Raw genomic sequence first — 23,944 nt, 5'->3', positions numbered from 1 at the left:
TTTTAAAACCTCTTTGGAACTCGCAGTTTTGTCTCGCCTCCCAACTTCGTTCGCGAGCCAGCGTCATCGAATTGTTTAGGCCAAAGCTATGTCCAGTTACCCAGCAGTGTTCAACAAGCTCCGTCTTAAAACGCGTTGCATGAGTTGCTTTAGCAATGTCCCGTTTGTCGATCCTTTCCTGCCCGTTTCGCCGATGTTAAGTCACGTCGAAATCCCCGCATCGTGCTTGTAGATTTTCACGAACACATGTTTCAAGGAGAGCTTTGCACCCAGCGGACGCAGAGCCCTCCAAACAGGGTCTGATACACCTTGAAACATAGGAAATAGACACAATGGACGTTGTCTTCACTCGTGAAGCAGTCCCTGTTCCTCTTCGCATGCACTTCTGGGTATCGCTAATAAGCGTCCTAGGATAACGGTGTCGTTCCAGTGCATCAACTATGTTTCCACTTCTTGTGTCCAAGGATGTTTATTATTATCATTTGCAAATAAAGTCCATTTTCACCAACAGTCCATGAACAAATAAACTGCTGCAGCAAAATGAGGCGTACACAAAGAAGGCTGGTGTTAGGCCATCATTTAGGTTTTCTTCCTCTAGGGTTTTACCACGTGCAATTTTGACTACTCGCGCATACCTTCTTATGTTTTCATTAAATAAATCCTATCATTTGGTTTGTGGTCTATGACATAATTTGTACAGTAACAAAAAAGTAACGACGTTACTTTTTTGGAGTAACTGTAACTGTAACAGGTTACTTTTGGAAACTCTGTAACTGTAACAGAGTTACTTTTTTGGCTTAGGTAACTGTAACTGTAACACTGTTACTTTTTACTGGTAACATGCCCATGACTGGTCAGGCTGATGGTGATGGTGAGCTTGTGGAGATCTGCAAATACTGTTTGAGTAATAATGAGCGAAGTGGGTTTGTTAGTTCTTTCATTAAGTTTTAGTTACTTATCCCTCATATGTGTCATCAGGTAACGTTATATTATGAATGGACGAGCTTGCAGAAAGCAAGCACAGTTTGCAGAAGGGTTTCTTGAAGGGCCAGTTGGTACATGATACTGAGGGGAACAGCTCAAAAAACGGGACGGAAAACGTGTCGTGTGTTCAATCTTTCTCCGTCCTGTTTTTTGCGCTGTACCCCTCAGTATCGAGCACAGTTTGTACTTCGTGGTAGTAAATAGACGAGAGCTGTCTATTTAAAATTTTTTGAGGATTTACCAAGAACATTCAGGATAGATCTCAACGAAATTTTAGTAGGGAGGCGGCGTTCGTGTAATCAGTGTTTTACCCTTGTACTGGTGTTGAGTTCTACCTACTACCATGAATAATATCCCGCCAACTCAATTTTCAGTCCTACTTCACCATTTGCTCTGCTTGTGTGTCTGCATTCATGGAAATAGTTGTCATTACAGAGAGAAGGAGTTCTCGTATTCTGAAACACAGTCTAGCTATAAGAGCGTTAAGGTGTTCACCCCATTCTCCCCTTTCCTTTCCTTCTTTGAAAGGACAAGAATCCACTGCTCTAGCTTAATGGCTATGGCATTGATTTGCTTAGCTCGAGGTCACATGTTCAATCCTGGTTGTAGCAGACATATTTTGAAGGCGCCCTGCAATACTTTGAATGGCTTCATTAACCCGTTGTGCAACAGTGGGACACATACGTCCCACTTTTCCGTCTGCAGGAAAAATTTTCTCCCACATCACCCGTTGCAATTAGCGCAACGATAAGTCACTCATATCTTACCTAAGTCTTCGTATTCTCGAGGAAAAATCCTTTACCACACTTTTGAAGGGTGGAAGTAGTGTTACAGTGACGTTGAATTTCGATCAATTTTTCATGATAGCTTCTGAATTTTCTTCCAGATAGAAAGAACCTATCAATCAAAATACCAGATAATTTCCTCTTTTTCTGGTTTTTCAGAGAGGTTATTTTAGCTTCCAGTCATCACGTGTATTTGTAAATTTGCGGAATAACTTGACCAATAAATACATCTAAACAATCCCATGCAATATTGCCCCGCTCATTCCTCAGCGTAATTACGGATATTGGTGCGTGGAAATATTTTTCTTGTTATCATATACCTCTTGAAAAGCAGGTGCATATTCGGGGACAACAGCGGTACTCGACAATTTCGACAGCCAAAGCTAGGACAGGCAAATGGACAAAAAGTGGTTGGTGCATGAGGTGAAGTAAGCTTTACAGGAACAGACCACAGCGCTATGATGGCTCACAAGAGGCGCAGGTGCAGGGGGTGTTCTACTGCTGGAGTGAGATCCCCACAACTTTCCTCAGCACAACTTGAGAAGCGATATTCCGTGTCACTTGCTTTCGCCGTTTCATCCCAAATGCCCGTTGATGCAATCGCGAGATGGTGCCTTCACGAGACAGTGGACAGTGTTTTCCCACTTTTTGAAAACGCTCTGATGAGTAAATGGGACATATATGTCCCACTTTTTTTCAGTAAACTAATGGCTTGATGTTGATGAAATTTGTTTTATACTATTTCTTTGTAGCTTATATGAATATACCACAGCCGGTTTTTATATGATCGTGTCAAAAATATAGGCAAACCTACAAAGGGTTAAAAGAGCTTATTGCCTCAACAAATCGACTGCAGCGAAAATTTTTATAATCCATCAAGTATGAGCGGAGTTACAGGGATTTGTTGCACGCTTTAAGCACGCTCTCTCTCCTTTCACATCAGCGAGTGTGCTGAAAGCTATGCAGGGGGATGGGGCGGGACTGACAAGGGGTCAAGAAGATGCATCCGTTCGCCAGCGTGCGCCAGTACCTTGAGCCCTTTCTTTTTTCTTTTTTTCTTCCAAGCACGCGGCTTGCTTTCAGTGTGATTGCAAGGGAGTGTGTAGGCACGTCACGGCATCCCGCGGCGGCTGCGCTAATTATGCAGCTCATGATGCTCAATTCAGCCAATGGCTGTGGACTTTGTGTTTATTGCATGGTCATATGGGTTTATGGCATCATTTACCGAGAGAAGAGGGAGCGATTTCTAGCTGTCTTTGAGAATTCATTTTAAATTCCAGGCCACGTGCTGTGCTATAATGTTTAGCTGACACATTCTCAGGAACCTTGACAACCGATCGGCAGTGTTTTCTGACCGTGCTGAAAAAGTGTTGCAGGGCCCCTTTAAGTGGGGCAAATTCAAAACTTATCTTGTACTTACAGTTAAGTGCACATTAAAGAACCCCAGGCAGTTGAGATTAACCTGTAGTCACCCACTACTGCGTTCCTCGTAATCGGGTCATCGTTTTGGTGCCTAAAACCTGTAAATGGTTTCTACCTAGTCTAGCTCCTGTTTAGGCGCCACGTACACTGCCTAGCTTCCTAGCGCGCATGCGCAGCTCGGTGCTATACCAACCTTCAGATGCACATCGGTGCTATGATGTGTTCCCCCATTTCCCCACAAACCGTAGAACGAATTCTGTTTTTTTACCAGGACAAGAGTCGGCGGCGGACGCCTGGCGGTGTGTTCTTCTTCCTGGTCAAAGCTAATACAACAAAACAAGAAGCGAACATGGTCTTTGGGGAGGAGATTCGGCAGCGAGAGCGCATGCGCAAAAAGTATCGGAGGGAACAGACCCGTAGGATCAGAGAGGAGCATGTTGGTGAGTATCGCTATATTTGGTGAGCTCTGTGGGCCACAGCGCTAGGTTCCCTTCCAAATAAGCTTGAAAATATCCCAGTGCCCTCACACCTTGAATATAAAGTGACCTGTTGTGGTGATGAAGGATCAAAAAGTCTACATACCGCTGTATTATATGCTCTAATGGCAATTTACGCATCTAGAATATAAGTGCCTTGTGGCCAATTGCACCAGAATTTCAGGTTAGCTAAATTCACTTTGAATGTAATGAATTAAGCTAAAGATGCTAAGACCGCTTCAGTATACACTCAAACCTCATTTAACAAAGTCACATCTGCCACGAAAATAAATGCATTATATCCGAGTATTCGTTATAAATGTTTATTTGTAACACTAGCTATGACAAGACTATTTTTCATATACTTCGTTTTAACCGATAATTCGTTATATCCGTGTTCGTTATATCGAGGTTTGAGTGTATACTGCTGACGCAGTCTCGGCAAAACCACAGGGCTTGTGATGGCATATAGTTTCCTTGTTAGCAGCCTTAAAACAGCACCTAAGCATAAGATGTGTGCACCCGGTGGTTGTCGCTATGGCCTAGATACTACGGGCAGCCTCCAAGACGTTTCAGTGCCCCGTCATCTCTGAGGTCATGCAGAGGAGCATTGTGTTCTAGGTAATGCCCTCATCATGCATCAGTTCTCGTAGGTGGTTCTGGTGGGCTGTCATCATAATCAAACTAAATAAATGCACTATAACAACATTCTTATTTTTCGATAATTTCAAAGTTGTATAAAACCGTGTGGACCTTGTGTGTCTTGGGATTTTAATACGCGCGAGCTTTACTTGACTGAGCACAAGCGAAAAAAATAAAACGAAGGGCACGGTATCACAAATTGCTGCCAGTCCGCTGTTTAGTCTCACATAGTTGCCTTTGTTCTAACAGGTAAGCTTTCTTTTAACGCGATATCGTTAAAGAGCTCGTTTCGCAGAAATTTCTGTGTTGGTGTCAGTGGCAGCGGCATCTTTGGTTGTGAGTGAAAAAGCAGCGTTGTCCATGAGCGAAAATTTGAGGTAGACGCAAATAAAGATATGAGCCAGAGGGTGTCCTCACTCTGGCTATCCTTGCGGCATGGTTTACCGTATTTATTCGAATATAGGTCGACCTTTTTTTCCCAAAAATGTTGCCCATAATCAGCTATCGACCTATATTCGTGACCAAAGAATCTCGACCTATATTCGCGATCAAAACGACCAAAAGCACCGCACCTATGCCGTTCAACTGCCGCGCCTGCTGTTCTTCAAGCAGTTCCTGCTACATACGCACATTATATACCATAAAATCTGGTATAAAAACCGTATCCGTTCGCCTTTTCCGACTAAGTAACTAAGAAAAAAAAAGTTATTTGTGCAATAGCTGCACACCGCCTTTTCAAAGCCCCCGCGAAATGCAGCCGCTCCGCCATGTTTGCGCTGGAACCCGTGATTTCCCTAGGTAGGCCGTGAAGTCCCTAGCCCCCTAGCCGTGCTGCCTGCCGACGCGCAGCCGCACTGGCACTGGCCTAAGGCCTCACTCTTTGTTTGTTGTTTGATCTGACGTGACGGTTCTCATTTGCAAATGCGCGGTTGCGACGGTGTCACGTCGGTAGCGCTACACAGCTGACTTCAAGCGTCAAGTGATACTTTTTGCCGAGAATTCCAGCAATTGTGCCGCTCAGCATGAGTTCGACGTAAAAGTTGATTAGGGGTTGGCGGAAGCAGCGGGACCGACTGTTCGCGTGCAATGGATGGCGTCGTGCTTTTCGCGGCCCAGCAACTGGCAGGCATGACGCTCTTGAAAAAGAACTGAGGCTCCGGGCGTCAAGGAGGCCCTGCAGAAGGCCAACAGACCTGGTCGTCATACCGCTAGGTATGACGTCCCGGCTACATTAAGGACCGGGTGGCGAAGAGTTACAAAGAGTGGCTTGAAGGAGGATGCTGCAATGACACCGATGGGACGCCGCGAGAAGGGCTTCCCTCAATGAAGTTGCGACGTGGGTGAAGGACGCGCGGAAAGACTTGCCAGCGGAAATTATCGTGACTGGCTTTAAAAAGTGCTGCATTTCCAACGCAATCGATGGCAGCGAAGTCGACGTCATTTGGGATGCCGAGGATGCCTGCGAAGAATCCGACAACCTTCCTTGCACATCTGACGAACATGACACTCCCGGCAGCGACTAGGGCGCTAAGTTAATTGTAAATAAAGGTGTGCTATGTTTCAATTTTCCTGTTTCTAAAAAAAAAAACATGGGTCGACCTATTTTCGAATATTTTTTTTTTATTTCTCGTAGAGTGCTATAAGTAGGGGTCGACCTATATTCGTGCCCGACCTATTTTCGAATAAATACGGTATGTCTCCACCGAGAAGCAGAGACAGGGTAGCGATTGGGAAGGCGATACGAACACAGCCTGATTAAGCTATCACGTTCTGCTCTTGTTGCCGCTGCCTCCGAGTGAGATGGATGCACGATGTGGTCGCACGATCTCTTGGAGGTGTTGCGATGGTGTGCCGCGGTTTTCCTGCTGTTTCCGGGAGATGGCGTGACCACGCCGCGTGGATGTTTCCTTACAAACACATAATGGGCGCATCGCTAGTTATGCATAACAGAGGGCACACACATTAGTGCGCACATTCTCTTATAGCACACACGTAGAGGGTTCACCGATACATCTAAAAAATGTCATGCGTAGATGTTCCCTCATGCCACCTGGCTGTTGACATGCTTGTGATGGATTTTGTGCATTCGCATTGACTTTGACTGCAGTGACTGAAAGTGTCAGTGCAGTGTGTGTGCAGTGAGTGAACTCAATGCGTACGAATGCAGAGAGAACAGAGGTGCAGGGCACTGTCTATAGTTTGCCCCAGCCGTGCACCAGCGCACAATACTTGCTCGTACTTTGGGCACACAAAACACCGCTGTAATAAAAGTGCTGTTGAAGAGGGCGGAAACTTTTACTATAGGTATGCCATGTGTGTGTGTGTGTGTGCGTGTAGATATCGCTATCGTGTTCAACACTTAAAGGCGAAGCTTAAGGGTCCCCCAATTTCTTCTTTTTTTTTATACTGGCGAGTGGCTTAAAAGGGAAAGGATCACGAATGACTACGCGATAACTACAATCATGCGAAGCCACCTGAGCATGAAAATGATGGAAAAAAGAGAGGGTGAATTACTTCTATTTCCTAGAAATGTAGAAATAATAAAGGGAAATGAAATTGGATGAGAACAAAACTTGGTGGAAGTGGAATCTGCAACCACACTGCAATGTCTTATCGGCTTAGTTGCTGTGGCAGCACTGTTTTCCTTACCACTTTCTGTGGTACTTACGTGTACTGCAGGGTGTTTCACATAATGAGAACCAAGGATTTAAAAAAAAGTGGTTACCCACAACTGAATGAAACCAATGGCATATGGTTTGCCGTCATTTGGTGCTTGTTAGGATATTTTTTATTGTGCTTAGGTAATTAACTAAGATTAATTACATAATTGTTTTAATATTCACTATATAACATCTACGACGTCCCTATCAACATACACTGCGATTATAAGTACCTCGGCGTTTACTTTACCGAATCGTTTACATGGAACAAACATATTGACACAGCCATAGCAAAAGCTAGTAAGATGCTTCACTTTATCCGCAGGAATCTCAAACAGGCGACGCGCGAAATCAAGGAAACTTTATATTTTTTGCAAGTCAGATCCATACTTGATTATGCATGCGTAATATGGGACCCCCACCAAGACTATCTTATAAATAGACTTGAAAAACTTCAGAACCAAGCGGCAAGGTTTGTTTTAAATAATTACAGCCCCTACGCCAGTGTTTCTCAAATGAAGGCAACTTCGGGATGGGATCTGCTCCGTGTACGTAGACAGAAACTACGGCTTAAGCTGTTGCACCAGATCTATAACTCTAACACGGGTATTAATCGTCATAGCTACCTTGTTGAACCATCCTACACATCCACTCGCTGTGATAATAGCAAAAAGATTTCTCCCTTTAAATGCAGATTCAACACACTTTTCTACTCGTTCTTTCCTAAAACAATAAGAGATTGGAACAGTTTAACAGACGACTTAGTAAATATAACAGATAATGATTTATTTTTTTCCATGTTGTGAAATTGTTCTTGCAATAACAAATGTATGTACTACATGTCTCGAAATTGTATTTGGTAATCCATACTCATGTTACTCCTGATAATGTTATGTTGATATTTCTATATGTGTGTATATATCTCTGCAAGCGTTCCTTTATTCTGGTTATGTTTTTGTTTCCCCCCTACGTAATGCCTATATGGCGATGTAGGTAATCTGTAAATAAATAAATAAATTTAATTGACATAGTTTGGTAATTTTTGTCCCTAATGTTGCAGTGGTGTACATGAAGCTTAGATCTGCCTTATTTATTGGCTATATAAGTTGAGGCTGAGACTGTATCTGGTGTAGAGGGGTATGTCGAACACCGCACCAAAGGTGCTTGTTGCACTAATTAAGATTTTGGCCTTTGCCGAAACCTGCATCAAAAGGTCAATCGGCTGTTTACCACTAGGTGGTTAATATGGTATGCTAAGCACCACTAGCGTAGCCAGAAATGTTTTTCTGGGGGGGTTCTTGTGTGCATGTGATGATAATCGAGGCTAATTTGGCAATTTCAGAGTTCATTAGTGTAGTTAATTGTGTAATGATAAAGCATATTTACTGAGTACTGAGCTAATATGTGAAAGTTAATCATATGCTAATCAATGCAAATTTATTGAGTGCTGAGCTAATAAGTGAAAGTGACAGTCTAAATCGGCAAATGTTAGATGTCGATATAAAGTGCATGGTGAAACAGCCACGCTGGATTATACCCCTATCACGCGGCCCTGGAGCAAGAAATATTTAGGAGGTGCAACTTTTGTTAGAACGGGCGTCCGCAGGGGACCAGATAACGTCAGAAAAATAGCATGCCCCGACGGAGTTGTTTCAACTGGCGGCACCTTGTGGCAAGAAGCAGCAACCATGGAGCAGGAAAAAAAAAACGTGGAAAAAAGAGCGACTGGTTGCGCAAGCAGGTGCATGCTCTCATTGGCAGCATTCGTGAGCAGGCAACAGCGGCGTTCCTGTCAGCGAGCACATAAGCTCTTTTTATGTATATATATATATATATATATATATATATATATATATATATATATATATATATATATATATTTCCCCCCCCCGGTTTCACGAGCTTATGTTAGGAGTCCTCGACGACGGATTAAGAAGCTAACGCGGCCGAAGGCGCTCCGCATCCACACTCTGTGACTGCGGCTAAATGACAGCAACACACACAATCGGTTCCCTTGGTAACTGAAACGGAGGCACTTATCTGCTGCCAGATGCTGTTAGCATGATGTGTCTCTCTGGGACCATGACATTATCTGGTCGCCTGAAATGGCAGAGTTACACCTCCTAAATGTATCTTGCTGTGTGCACACAGCAAATGTAATGTCATTTACAGCGAATGTCATTCGTTTGTAATGTCATTTGTTTGCTGTCACACGGGGAAACTAATGCCATTCAATGGAATTGGCATTTTCTGTTGAATGAGTTCAGGAAACACATTCGCATTCAATTTTGGACCTAATGCTTAGTCTTGACGCCAGGGATCATTTAAAGAGATGTTTATCGACTTATGTTAATGTAACTTTCGTAATTCATAAATAACTTATTCTTTACTAGATTAACTAATTGCTGGTTTAATGACATAATAGTATGCACGAAAGTTTGTAAAAGAAAGCTATATTCTTAACTACTGTGGCCGAACGGGCTGGATGCCGGCCATGTTTTATTTAGGCTTTGTTGTCGTTGTTGCCTCGATTGCAGGTGCTGATCATCCAATTATACATGTTTTGGCAATCAAGGTGGTGACTACACGAATTAACAGCCGCCGTCTCATTTCTGCAGCCAGAGTGTCAGTTGTGCTCCTACGCTGCGTCATATTATCGGCCATGTCGGTTTTCGATTGGCTCTTGGCTTGACTAGGAGCTCGACTTGGTGTTGTGCAGCTGTGGCAGATTGCGTAAATTGGCTGCGCTTATAGGGAACCTGCACTGAGCTGGTGGCGCCATGGTGCGGGAGCGAACGAAAGCTACTGGCGTGCTCCGCGCAGCAGCGGACCCATGAGCGGAGCTGTGTCAGCTTGTTAGCGGTGCTTCGCAATGTCACGTATAAATTACTGCGTCATAAACTGTGCCAATAACTATAAGACCTACGCACCTCAAACAAAGTTTTCCAGTTTCCCGCCGTGACCATGCTTCAGAAATAGGCGGGAACGCTGCTTTAGTCTACGCCACGTAAAACAAGTGATCCTGCGGGCATGTTTATGAAGTACATGTAGCCAGTTCGCTGTGAATTTGCGCTCCACACAAGTAACTGATATTTTTACACTGCTGACGGAACCGAGTGGCAGCCGGCAATGTGATCTCGCGTCTGCAGGGTACACTTCGTTGACAGAAAGCCATCGACAGAACCAGCAATTTTCCTTCGTACGCTGCTGCTGTTTTTCCACCGTACCGCAGTTCATCTAGCAGCACAGTTTGCAGACTGCACAGTTCGTAAGCAGGAACAGTTAGAAAGAAGCTCTTCACGCCTGGCAAAATGCATCGTGGACCGTGAGAATTTTAAAATTTATTCCCCTTGTACTGCCGTTGCCCTTAACGTCACTGTGTGCAAGCAAAGCCGTGCTCTGCAGTTCTATTGCGCTACGTGACAGCTAAGATATCACATGCAAAGCTAGCACGTGACAAAGTTACTCAATGACTCATGCAGCCCAAGCAACGTCTCCGAATGAAGCTGAACTACAGCACAGAAAACTTTGTGGAACTGCCACACATTACGAAATGCAACACGTGCAGTTGGCGACCGTATGTTTTACTTATGTGCATGGGGTCGTCTAACACACGTCAGGCACAAATGTCATCGTTCACTCAACAATAAGCAGGCAAAATGACACGAAAGAATGCATAAAAACATAGATGGTCACGGCCTATGCTTCGAGGTTTACGCTGGCTGGCTGCAGGAATCGCCCTTTCAAAGCACGTCCATGCTTTGTCACATCGAAAACATGATTGATTCCGTTTAATTTGACCTTCCTCTTCAGCTGAGGCCCTAAAAGAATTCTGCACTGGCAACTTTCTGAAAGCCTAGCCATTTTATTAAAATCTTTGGCCTTCGCACGAACGCACTTGCATGCAACGCGGAAGTAGCAGATGGAGAGACGACGGTTCGTGGCACGCCACTTGAAAATGAAGTGGCCGCAAGTCGCCACTTGTGGCGCTGGCGGCGCATTGGTGATGTGGACTGTTGCGCCACCTGTAGGTGCTGTACGTTTTCCATATTCTTGGAGCAACTTTTTAGTGATAAAAAATTATTTTCAAGGATACACGTGTGTTACATGCAAGTTTTTGATAAATTTTTATTTCTCCCAAAGTCACGGCTTAGGAGGGCTAAAGTCATGGACATCATTTTAAAATTATATTTATTTTCGTCGTGTGACAGCAGGCAGGTAAAATTACACTAAGTTCACTTAATGTCATTCGTTGTAAATGTTAGATTTGCCGTGTGACTGGGGTATTACTTTTGCCTTCGAGTAGTCTTAGGTGAATGCATGAGAGACCCTGGGATTTTTATTATTTTATTGCGTTATTTTAACAGCAGATAGCCGATAGTAACCAGCAGTTGGCAAAAATTAGACAGTGCTGGTATTATGCAAGTACATGCGGTAGGTGTCATATCACTCAACAGGCTTCAGAAAAGCTCATACATATTTTACTGTCTCGCAGGGGCGTAGCCAGAAATTTTTTCGGGGGGGGGGGGGGTTCAGCCATACTTTATGTATGTTCGTGCGTGCGTTTGTATGTGTGCGTGTATATATACGCAAGCAAAACTGAAAATTTTCGGGGGGGGGTTGAACCCCCCCCCCCCATCCCCCCCCCCCCCCCCCCTTGGCTACGCCCCTGCTGTCTCGTGAGTTTTTATCTCAATAGAGCTTTTTTTTTCTGCAGCTTTAGTTCCAATTCTTCCTCTCCCTAACTGTTTGTGTGAGAGAGAGAGAGAAATGGTGATCGGCCGGGAAAAAAAGAAAGAAAACCAACATAAATCCCAGTTTTCTTGTAAAATACATGGCACAAGTTCCAACAAGATACCTATCTAGGAACTGTGTTGGTGTTGTGCCCCTCTACCTTTGTAGGCAGAGCTAATAGTTGGAGCAGAGGGGGCCGTTGCGAATTTATCACACCTGCCTCGGCCAGTGGCGTAACCAAAAAGTTCTTTGCAGGAGAGTCGCGTCTTGATGTGAGTGCCGACACCAGAAAGTGCTGCGGAGTATTGTTTTATCCTATAGATGTGTTTTGGTTATTGAGAGGCATTTCGGGAGCTAGGGTCACGTGCCTGGGTTTGCAAAAAATGTGCTTCATTGCAACTCTCATCTGCTGTCATGCGAGTGAAGAAAGACAGGAGTGACACAGATAAGATGATGAGGAGGTGCTACGCTTGCTATTTTAATTTGGGTTGTTGCGGTAGCTCTGTTTGCAGTGTGTCAGACTCTGCAGGCTGCTTAAAGGCCCAGTAAACAACCCCGAGGTCCAGAAATTGTAATGAAGAGAAATATGCGCACTTTTGCAATGTGAACATGTTGCCTCAAGAATTTTGCGAGTACGTGCTATAATAAGGAAGTTACAGAGTTTAGAACATCCGTTTCAGCTGGTTTCAAATTTTCGCGCGGTCTCGCCACCCTTCTCCGCCACAAGAAGGGGAAGGCGTAGCCCGTCGTCGTGACTCCGCCCACTTCGGCAACGTGACAGGACGTCAGCAATCGACGTCATCGGCGAGCTCGATCAGCCGCTATGCACTTCCGCTTGCTGCGGCCCCTGGTTGTTTATTGTTTACGCTGTCGCACGTGCTTCGTAACTTTACGGGCAGTTTTCGGCTCTTCGGTATTTTTAAACCTTTGGGACAGTTCACAATGCAGCAGGAATGCGTGCTTGCTTTCCAAGACGACCAAGGAGCGCGAGAGAAAAGAACCCCGCTTGCCGCGCCTGTAATGGGAAAACCAAGCAAGCGCGACCCGTCCGAGCTACCGGAGGTTCCCAATGCTTCCTCTGCATGGCTTCCTCTACGTGCTGCTCATGTCGAAGGCCAAGTTCGTGCAGGTGCTATCTGCGTGGCCGAAACCGCATCACCGTAGGGCCAAGAAACAAGGCGCAGTTTCGTAGCGGCGGGTGGGAACAGGAACTGACGTTAAAGGGACACTAAAGAGAAACAGTGAATTGGTTTAGATTGATTAAGTGTGCTCGGAGAACTCTTGTGTACTTTATTTCACCACCACAGGTTTATTATTAGAGGAGAAAACCAAGTTCAAAGTTTCATTTTTAAGTTTCGCGCCGAACTTTGTAATTCGGGACGTAAAAGATTTCAAAGAGCATTTAACGTATTTTGACGCCAATGGCTCGATGAAATTTCCACAAAATCGTTATGTCAAGTCTCTGACCCCTTCAGAGGACAATGTACTTCGATTTAACCGATTAGGAACTACGTAGGCCCAAGCAGGCGCCGTCAAAAATATGTGACGTCACGGCAAATGGTGCGGGAATTCCAAGGTGGCGTCGCCACCTGTATTTTCTTTTCGCGCGTTTTCTCGCTTATTAAGCGTATTCTCGCAGCAAGCGTGGTGTTTTTGATATCGTGGAAGACTACTTTATTAATGCGAGAAAAATCGTTTTGCTCTTTAGTGTCCCTTTAACTTGTTGAGGCCTGGCTTAGACTAATCGACGAGCTCAGTGCTACGTAAATTCGCCGATCGCCGAGTTTGCGTTACTGCGCGTACGAGGAGGATTGGTCAGGCGTAGGAAAGAAGCGCGGGAATTGTTTTTCGAAATGAAGGGTCTGCGCGACGCGCAGCGCTGTAATATTCGGAAAACGTGATCGCCGCGGTCTACTATACGAATTAGCGAGCTTGTTTGGGGGGTGTAAAAAAAAGTCGCAGCCTGTTTACGGGCCCTTTAAGGATTTATATACATACACCCCTTTAAATGCCTCTCCCCCCCTCACCCCAGGAATCTTTCTACACACCCACACCCCTTTCCTCTTACAAATTCATGCATACCCCCTCTGCACTGAGGTAACCAGGGGTAACCGTCGTGTGGGGGTTTGAAACCCCACTTACCCACTTGATCAAAATTTTTCAATTTTGCATATGTTACATACGCTCAGTCATGCAATCGCACGCACTAATATATATAAAGAATTATTGAACCCTCTATCTCTACGCCCCCCCCCCCCCGAAATAAAGTTCTGGCTATGCCCCTGCCCCTCTGCGCTCTAACCCCCCCCCCCCACCTCAAGGTCAGAACTCTAGACAAACCCCTGCAGTCCGTTTTAGCCGAAGTGGCGCACCTATATTGCTGCTGCTGCGTGCGCTGTAATTATTCCTCTGTGTAGGCTTTTCTGGCATCTTTCTCGCATCCGCGCTCGTCGAGGCGCGCAACCGCAGGGAGCTTCGTCATACTTCGTCGTCACTGTCGGGTTGGCATGGCAGGCGCGGCAGCGACAAGCGCGCCGTGTCGAGGACTCAAAAATAGAGCACTGCAGCAGCAGCAGCAGCACGCCGCCGTCGTCGCTAGCACGCGGTTTGTCTCCGGGCTTGGCGCACCGTGCTTGGGAACGCGGCGGCTTGACGGCCGTTTCATTTCTCTGTCACGCGGGCTCATTTGCACAACGCGTCGCTGTGTGGTGACGGAAGCTGTGGCGGTCTTGTTGCGACCGTGCGATGTTTTAGCCAGGTCTGCTCTAGCGACGCGCGGCGGCTGCTTTGTCACGGCTGGCACGTGTGTGTTGTCGCCACGCGACATTAACGTTACGGCGAGGCACGGCTTGTTTCACGTGCTTCGCGAAACGCGACGGTGGGAATTAGTGGGAATTAACGCTGCGCGCCACACGCCTTGCTGTCATGGCGCCTTTTGTTAAAGGGGCACTAAAAGCAAACATGAGGTCTGCGTTGACTGTGCCGAGAAAATTCTTGTTTAAGAGGAAATCCACCTCAATCAAAGTCGCCTGTCTCCGAGCCATTCAGCGGACGCTACCGTAATGCCAGCGGCTTGCGTACAACATATCGGACATGCGTAAACCGCGTAAACGACGCCGCATGAACGCGGCATATTCTCTAAGAGTGAGCAAAGCCAGCGCATGCAACGTACGTGATAACGAAACTATGCTTAAATGCGATCGTGGAGCACGGGCAAAAAAACGAAACTTCTCAACACGCTGCGTCGTTGTCATGGGTAGCGTCAAAAATTATCATTTCCCTCAGAATGTAACGAAAATGCGCAAGTATAATTTCATCTCTTATAATGTAGTATATGATAGTTTTGCCATCACCAGTGCATCAACGATATTGAGTTCTGGTGACTGAATTGCACTGATAGCGAGTCAGGGGCGTAGCTCCCCCCCCCCGAAATTTTTCGATTTTGCATGTGTATATATACACGAACACACACAAATGCACGCACGAACATAAAACAGGATGGTTGAACCCCCACCCCCACCCCGAAAAAAGTATCGGGCTACGCTTCTCTAGCGAGTTATTAAACGCAACCATATGAATCCAATAGACAATGAGGCTTACCTTTAGTGTAGTAGTAATCACGTAAATTGAAGCGACTTAAAGTAGACGAAAAATCAACAATTAATCGCCCCTATGCTTTCCATGGTCCGTTGGATTCATCTGGTTGTGTCCAACAAAGGAACGAGCCCCTGGAAAAAAATTCCCGTTCGTTCATTGATAGCGAGTTGACTCTGGTATAGTACGGGCGAGCACTAGAATGTCCCTTTGGAATCGCGAGTCCTTTCATGTACGTTTGCAATGTATTCTCGGATGCTGTAAAGCGCCGTTGTCGATAATATTGCCACGAGCATATGGCATGAGATTGTAACGCTTTAGGCCTCTTCAAGCATTAATCTGTCGTTTGCCTTTTGTGTCCCTTCACAAGTGCGCTTGTCACTTCATCATGCGTGTTTCCCAGTGCAGTTTAAGTGTGTACCAGCCCATGGACCATTTCGTTACCGCTATTTCAGGCGTGGCTTTAGCTGCCCCCACCCGGCTTTCATGGGCCACGTTTCGTAAAACGCGTCTGCGCGCATATTAGCGAGCAATTAGTACCACCGTTGTGTCCGACTAAACTGAACGTGTTTCTCGGAGAGATAGACGCTTTACCGCCGTCGCTGATCATCTGCGCGGGACAAGGGATTTTCTAAACAAGGTGTAATTGCACCTCTGTCGCTGCTGGCTTCTCTTCGGCGCCGGAAAGAAGCGTGCGTATCATTGCGCACTCCGCGTCGCACACAACCGGCGATGTTCGGCGCACTAAAACGGGAGTTTTTTTTTTTCAGCTCAAGGACCCATAAGATTGGCGTTCCGTTGAGGGTAATCATATCGGAAAAGGACACATGGCAAAAGTGCATTGCTACTATGGGTATTATAATGACCTATTCCTTGTTAGGAACATGCTAAGAAAGGAATTACAGCATGAAACAATTCCTGCCACTTGGCTAGTAGGGCTCTTTATCGCTCACGGTAATTTGTGCCCAACCGTGTCGATGTTACGCCCTCATTCGAAATGTGGCCGCTGCGGCAGACAAGCGAGCCTATACCAAGAACTTGTTGCTGGGCTAGTTGGTGTGTACTTTACGGCATCTTCATTTTAGCGCTAAAAGGACAAACCACGGAGCAAGAATTCTTGAGGAGGCGAAACTGCGCTCGCTCGGGCGCCCTAATAAAGTCACGAAATCGGGCACAGCGCTCACGCGCCCTCTGTCGTGAGAGTCCGCTAGCGGAGAAGGAAAAAATGCACGCGTCCTTCTCACCGCGCACTCCGACGAAGCTCGTCGGTTCAAGGCTGTTCGTCGCCGATTCGCCGTTCGCGCTTCACGCCCGATTGGATGTGTTTTTGTGCGTCCTCGCCGGCTCCATATTTTAACGCGACAGCGTTAAAGAGCCCGTTTCGCAGAAATACCAGTGTCGGCGTCCGTGTCGGTGAGGCTAGCAACTGAGAAGGCGATGCGCACGGGGCCCGATTACGCTATCGCGTTCTACTCTTAAAGGCGAAGCTCAAGCGCACTCCAAGGTTTTTCGGTAAATTAACGAGAAAATGGCGTCACATGCAGGACACTTACCACCGTGATATCTTTCGTACAACATGAAATCTATAATTTTTGATAACGTGAACTCAATGAGTTAGGTATATTTATTTCAACGAATGATGGGACTTACCCTACATGCCATCAATCCAGATTTACGTTGTTGCGGCGGCCGCATTTAGATGGAGGCGAAATTTTAAAGGCCCGTGTGCTTACATTTAGATGCACGTTACAAAACCCCAGGTGGTTGAAATTTCACGTTGTCTGTTTTTGAGAACAGCAGACAAGTATCCGGAACAGCGCGCGGAAAGAGTGAAGGCACGGCGTCTCGTAACAACACTGGCCGTTTTGGTTTGTCAAGAACTTCGCCACCAAGTTCGCCATAATAGCGCCGCCTGTCTGTCACTGTCCGAGAAGTGCTTCTCGCAAACGTAGACACGAGGCGTCAGCTGTCGGTCTTTTCTTGGTATGGCGCGAGCCCACGCTTCCAACCTCACTGGGTCACTAGGAACTTCGAAGGTAATTACCTTCTCCTTGCAGGACGCGTACCCACTGCTGCAGTTCGGCACGACACATTTTCGCCCCATCCTGAAGAAGCACTGGTCGAAATCCGCAAAGCACTCTCCTTTGTCGCGGCGTGAAAAGCGCGCGCAAACATCGAGGAGTCGGCGCCGCCGGCGCAACGCGCGAGCGCTAAAGAGAAAGAAACCAGCAAATCGCCAAAGGAACTTTCCGTCCCAAGGCCACCTACGCATGCGCGCGCACAACATGCGAGCGAGGAGTGAGGAGCGCGTGCATGCGGCGGCAGACGTCGTCTGCTCAGGGGCCACTACTAGCAGTTCGTTCCAAGCGCTGTACGGCCTATAATTCTGGCAGTATCGATTAGGAACTGCAGCTAAAATATCTGTCATATCTACCTATTGATGTTACAAACAGACACATTTTCGCCCCATCCTGAAGAAGCACTGGTCGAAATCCGCAAAGCACTCTCCTTTGTCGCGGCGTGAAAAGCGCGCGCAAACATCGAGGAGTCGGCGCCGCCGGCGCAACGCGCGAGCGCTAAAGAGAAAGAAACCAGCAAATCGCCAAAGGAACTTTCCGTCCCAAGGCCACCTACGCATGCGCGCGCACAACATGCGAGCGAGGAGTGAGGAGCGCGTGCATGCGGCGGCAGACGTCGTCTGCTCAGGGGCCACTACTAGCAGTTCGTTCCAAGCGCTGTACGGCCTATAATTCTGGCAGTATCGATTAGGAACTGCAGCTAAAATATCTGTCATATCTACCTATTGATGTTACAAACAGATATCTTAAAAGCTTTACATTGTACGAGGCGCTATCACGATTTTTATGCGTCGCGTCCATAGAAGAGCATGTAAAAGATGGCAACAGGCCGAAAGCGTCATCTGTCGTGCTTCGGCGTAACCGCATTCCGCCGTGACGCTATCGCGCTGCCCTCGCGCGCTGCCGCGGCCGAGAGATTCTCCTCCTCAAATACTTCTTTCTCCGTGGGACAAACACATGAAAGTAATGTGGTCTTTCATGTGTTTTTGCACCACTCTGTCGACGCGGTATAACGCATGCATGGTTCTGAGACTCATGCACTCAGTCTTGCAAACTCGGAACGTGCCGAACGGGTCGCGCTGCGCTATATTCCTATATTGCAGGGAGGCTGAAGCGCATTAGGTGACACAGCTATAGACTTAAAGTACACACCTTCCCCGTGATTATTATATGGACCTCTGCGTGACGTCGCGGAAGGCATTATCGAGCGCTAATGTGTGTGCTTGCGCTAGCATTTGACGCCTAGTGCAAAAATACATCTGCATGTTTTGCATATGTGCAGCTCGAGCAGCGGCAGCGACGCCCGTGAGCGAAGAGACCGAGGAGAGTAAAGATGCTGAGGAGCCTGAACAGCTGGAAGTAACCGAAAAGTTGGAAGAACCCGACAGACCACTGAAAGAACCCGACAGCGGGTGCGTCGAGGTCGTTATGGCGGCCGTCGACGACGAAGACCTGGAGGATGGAGAAATCGTAGACTGAATGGGGGGAACAAGTTTAATGGACACAATAAAAAGACACAGTGACAAAAAAAAAAAAACAGTGAGGGGGCGGAGCAGCCGAATTTTGGGCCTGCGCGCGCTCGGTGGTGTGTGCTTGAGCTCAGGAGGGCGCCAGGCAGGCGCTGCTGCGGTCATGAAAGCCGCGCGTGCCGTCTGGGCCCCGAGGCTGGCGAAGCACGGGCCCCAGTCCGTCGGGGCGTTTCTTGACCCACAGGCCGGCAGCGCTCACGTCACCCTGGCTGTGGGACTTGTGTCGGGGGGCCAGCAGCGGCGACGGCGACGAGGGGCACGGGGAGTTGCAAGCTGCGCCGCCCGGGCCAGGCACTCGGACACTGCGGTTGGCCCTGCCGCCGCCGCCAGCCTGTCCGCTGCGCTGGCCGTCGCTCTCCGCTGCGGCGGCGGGTGTGCCGCTGGGCAGCGGGCCCGCCGCCATTGTCGGCGGGGAGAGCGGCAGCACGCGCAGCAGAGGACTGGCCTGCCGCACGGCCAGGCTGGCCGCCTCGTGGTGCTCGAACTCGACGACCGCGGCCGAACAGCCGCTGGCTTCCGGGTGGCGCTGGAGGAAGCGCTTGGCACAGGGCGGCACGGGTCCGCCGGGTCGCAGCAAGCGCAGCAGCGAGATGGGCCCGCAACGCGAGAAGATCTCCGCCACCGCCTCGACGGTGACGCGGTCCACCAGGGGGAAGGCGACCACTGTGCGCGAGGGCGCAGTCTCGTCGTGCTCGGGCAGTGGCTCGCGGCGGCGCACCTTGGTGCCCTCGGCATTCACTTCGAGCCGCGTGGACGACGAGCGCAGCGCCTCGCGCACCAGCTCCCAGTTCTTGGTCAGGCTCTTCACCTTGCGGAACGAGGCCATCAGCTTGAGGCTCACGTAACCCTCCCGGTTGCGTCGAACGTGCTTGAGGAGGAACGAGTCGCGCAGGATGTTCTCGTCCGAGAAGTAGTACTCGATCTGGGCCACGATGCGCTGCGTCAGCTCTTCCTCTTCTTCGGAGGAGCCGTTGAGCGACTCGAGGCCCGAGTCCTTGTCGTGGTTGTCCTCCTCGTCCTCCTCCCAGCGCTTCTCGTCGGCCGTGCCCATAGCGGTAGCTGGTCGCTGCAGGCTGCGCGATGACCGGTGGCTGATTCCCGAACGCTGGTCTATGCGGCCCCACTCGTCCTCGTCGCCTCCCGCCACGCTACTGCGGCTGCCAATGAATGCCGGGCCTGCTGCCGATGATACCTCCTCCGTCGTCGTCTTCCTTCGCCGACGAAGCCCGTGCCTCGCGCCAGCTGCTGCCGCGAGCTCATCTCAATGGGCGCGTCGAGCGCTTGGTTCACGCGCCCGTCCACTGTTGAGCTCTGACTGCGTTGCCTTGTTTGGCACGGCCGGGAACGAGGAAGGAAACGCTCTGCACGTGGCTGGCCATTGTTGCAATAGCAAAGTTCGAGCAGTCCATCCAGAACGCGCCAGTGGCAGCTCGTGGATTTTCTGCGTTTTCTTCTTCTCGTGTAATTACTTTGTGCATATGTAAATTTCTACCATGATCATATATAATTGTCGATTCTCCATTCACCCTCACGCAACACTGGGAACCATTAAGCAGTTATAAAACCATTGGTTCAGCCAAAGCCCTACGCTCTTATTTTTATTATTTGACTCTACGATACCTTGCTTCCTTAGCGAAAGACAAAAGCAGTTACTCAAGTTCTCCCAGTCCTTACGCTTTTTTTTTAGTGAGAATGCATCTACAGACTACCGGTAACTGTTTTGTAAGTGTGTCGGAACAGTAAATTTTAGAACCAGATCGAATACCATCCATACAATTTTCGAACTGTGTGGCAACTATTTTCAAAATAGCTAGCTCTAGCAGTGATTACACTCCTGCGCCAACTGCGCCAAATTGTGCGCCAAGTTGAATTTACTGCACCATCCTGATAATATCGACGGAAATTGCGCAAAACTGCGCCAGAGTCTCTGGTTTGGGGGCGTCTATCACCGGCATTCGCACCGTCAGCGCGTCAAAACATGTGCAGCTTGATCTTGGGGCCGCCCAAGTGACAACCACGGAACAAGAATTATTCCGCTGAATAAACAGCGCTCGCGCGTGCGTACCGCGTAAGCCACGATGCCATGCATAGGCGTATACGCACGGGGTGGGGGGGAGGGGAGGGGGGGCCGCCTCCTTCCCCAGTCACCTAAGAAGAGGGGTGCGCAAAATCTGCCCCATATATTGACTTAATAGGGAGGGGGGCGCCGCGATGATCCCCCCTCCCCCTCCTGAAGGGAAACCCTGCGCATGCCTATGATGCCATGTGTGGTGCCAACGCATCTTTTTTGTGCAAGTCGGCTTCACGGCAAGACGCGTTCTCTGCGGAGGCTCGTTACGTCTAGGCCGATCGGTAGTGAGAAAGCGTGGCGGCGATTCGTCGGCGAGCTTCGTGTTCCAGAAACGCTGCTGGTAGGTCGCCTCAAGCGTCGCACGGCACGTAATTATTAATGTTCAGTAATACCTACACGCGTGCCGCTAAAATGTCTCCATTCTGTTTCTTGACATCGCGGAATGAAATCTGGGAACGCTTGCAATAGACATATGGAACAATATCAAATTTTCCGTGCTTAAGTCCATGGAAGAGCATGCAGAAGAGCTTTTAAATGCGAAGCATTTCTTAGCGAACCTTTGGCACTTTGAGCGTTTCTATCTACGTATCTATCTATCTAGCCGCCTACGTCTGGGTGCTCTCATGATCGCCCTCTTAACTTGGTGTAGATCAAAATTGGCATGGGAGGGTAAGAGGATCTGACGAATATGACTGTCGGGTCATGACATGAATAACGTGAAAATCCTGTCGCGTACGTCGTCAAACCCTTTCCTCCAGACACGTGTGGCACATACCCGTTTACCACGGGCCGCAGTGTACGGGTATGCGCCACAGGTGATTGACAGTTTATATCTACCCAGGAACGGCGAGAACAGACATTGGTAACCTAAAGGCGAGAGCGTTAAGAAAAACCGACATCGGCAGCGTTAACCCGACGAATGGAAAGAATAAAAGTTATGATCCCAGCAGGAATCGAAACCAAGCAGTCTGCGTGGCAATCAGGTATTCTACCACAGAGCCACGCCAGGTCTATAAACTGGTTTGGAAAAACAGGCTATGCAGTCGTAATATTGGTGCAACGTCAACTGTGGTTGTGGTGCTTGCTATCTAATATTACAAGAAAGCAATAAACACTGCATGATATTCCTACGATGTGTACTCCTACGATACAGGCGTCATATCAGAATAACGTCTGTGGTTCCAGTGTTGGCTCCGCTTTTGTTGCAGTCTAATCAACATTAATTTTGTGTTCCTATGATTCAGCAAGCTATATTGAAGCATTGCTCGACCCCGGAAGAATACATTAACGAAAGTGACGTATGATATTCATATCACCGCACCGTAAAGTGTACTTAGTCCGCCAGGACGATGAAGTGCCCTCTTCATTTCTTACGAGGCTGGGCAGTGGCCTCATGCTGACCGAGGATGATGCCAGATTGATTGACAACCGCTTTGTATACTAGGCTACGTAGGCCACATACGCACAGGTAGTCTACGAATACGACAAGTGTCATCCACTGATGTTGATCTACGTCCAGGCCTTCCAGCCTCGACAGCCTATACCTCACCAACGAGAAGGATGACTTCAGGTTCCAACATGTCGCCGGCTCTATCGACAGACAATTTGTCGATGAAATGATCGAGGCATCCCCAAATTCCAACAGCTGTACTATACCTCATGATTCACTACACATGGGCCCCTCGTCACTGCAATCCCGACCGGATCCGACAACAAGTCATGACCAGCTACTGTTGCGCACTGATCACGGTGATGACGACCTTGTTCAAGAACTGTCAAGAACTTCTTTCACACATGCACACGGGCTCGTGAAACGTGCGTGCATTCTCCGTCATAAGGGACAAGTATAAGCACTACATATCAGCTTATCGCTTCTGGTGTTGGTAATACCCACGTTGCAGTTGGCAACGTTACCCAACTGTAAACGACTGGTTATAAAACACATATGCGGCTCTTCAAGATATACGTGTGCGTATAAAATTTATACAAATCTTTAGCGTCCTTTTGCAACGTTTCGCTCAGTAAAAAAATTACGCCACTGTCACCTTCCCCCCGCATGCTTCGCATAACATCGACTCCCATGGTATGTGGGATCTGCCGAATTTTTTCGTAATTCCTTCCACCAGCACATCGCTCTTGCGGTAAACACCCCCTAAAAGGTTCTATCCTTTCGAGCTCGAGAGTGCTATATCGTCCCGATTCGATTTTTAGGGGCGAAGCTCCTTATGCCGTGGGTCTGTCCATCCTCCGTTTGTTTGTAGTGTTGTAGTAGCCACCGCTAGCTCGTGAGAAGCGCGCGTTCTGGTATGCAGCAGCAGAAGACGACGACGTTGACGAGTGAGACTCTCGTGCGTGTTCGCCTGTGTGGCATTCTTTCTTCTTTACTGCGCGCGTTCTGGTATGCAGTAGTAGAAGAAGACGACGTTGACGAGTGAATTTGGGTGCATATTATTTTCGGGCGGCCCTGCTTATAAAACAAAGCCTTTAGTTTTATTGGAGCGTGAAGCGCTGCGAATGTGTCTGGGACTCCCAAAGTTTGTGGCCATTAATGTTATGTATCAAGAAGCACGCCTTCCAACGCTTCTTTGTCGATTCCACATCTTAACGGTGCAAACTTTTTTAAAATTTTACAGCTTACCAGCTAGAAGATCTGAATACGCCTTTATCAGAGACCCCGACTCCTTCTTTCTTGCCCATTGGCCACGATTTCATACACCCCAAATAATTTTTGTACAAAAGAAACTGGACAGCATTAAGGTAGATATTAGAACGATAATTGAAACTAATGGCTCACATAGCAATCTTACGATAGAATATGATGAAATTTTCCCCCCAAAATCTAAGTTCCAATCACTCCGATTTTTGAATAACAGGTTAAAAGATTACTTGGTTCATGTAGAAACAAAAAACATAATAGCCACAGATGCTTCTGTGAATAATCAAAAGGCAGGCGTAGGAATTGCTTCCGA

The 23,944-nt window shown here is 47.9% G+C and overlaps 2 protein-coding genes across 2 annotated transcripts in view; one reads left to right on the top strand and one right to left on the bottom strand.

The window, feature by feature from the left end:
- Window positions 1–18,887, top strand: part of LOC119387422 (phosphorylated adapter RNA export protein) — a 28,537-nt gene extending 9,650 nt beyond the window's left edge. The window contains exons 5-6 of the mRNA XM_037654814.2: window positions 3,463–3,631; window positions 18,658–18,887. Coding sequence (XP_037510742.1) covers window positions 3,463–3,631; window positions 18,658–18,854 — 366 coding nt within the window. The 3' untranslated portion in view covers window positions 18,855–18,887. The remainder of the gene's footprint in view (window positions 1–3,462; window positions 3,632–18,657) is intronic.
- A 13-nt stretch (window positions 18,888–18,900) lies between these two features.
- On the bottom strand, window positions 18,901–20,151 carry LOC119387423 (la-related protein 6). Its single transcript, XM_037654815.2, has one exon. The coding sequence runs from the start codon at window positions 19,953–19,955 to the stop codon at window positions 18,975–18,977; it is 981 nt and encodes a 326-aa protein (XP_037510743.1). The 5' UTR covers window positions 19,956–20,151; the 3' UTR covers window positions 18,901–18,974.
- Window positions 20,152–23,944: the final 3,793 nt, after the last annotated feature.

Source organism: Rhipicephalus sanguineus, chromosome 3 (assembly GCF_013339695.2).
Source record: "Rhipicephalus sanguineus isolate Rsan-2018 chromosome 3, BIME_Rsan_1.4, whole genome shotgun sequence".
In the NCBI taxonomy this organism is placed as follows: Eukaryota; Metazoa; Arthropoda; class Arachnida; order Ixodida; family Ixodidae; genus Rhipicephalus; species Rhipicephalus sanguineus.
Note: the sequence above shows the minus strand (reverse complement) of the source record. Positions and strands in the feature narration are given on the sequence as shown.

Bases quoted from the DNA above. Each gene is read 5' to 3' on its own strand.
- LOC119387423 (XM_037654815.2), bottom strand. From the start codon at position 19,955: ATGGGCACGGCCGACGAGAAGCGCTGGGAGGAGGACGAGGAGGACAAC.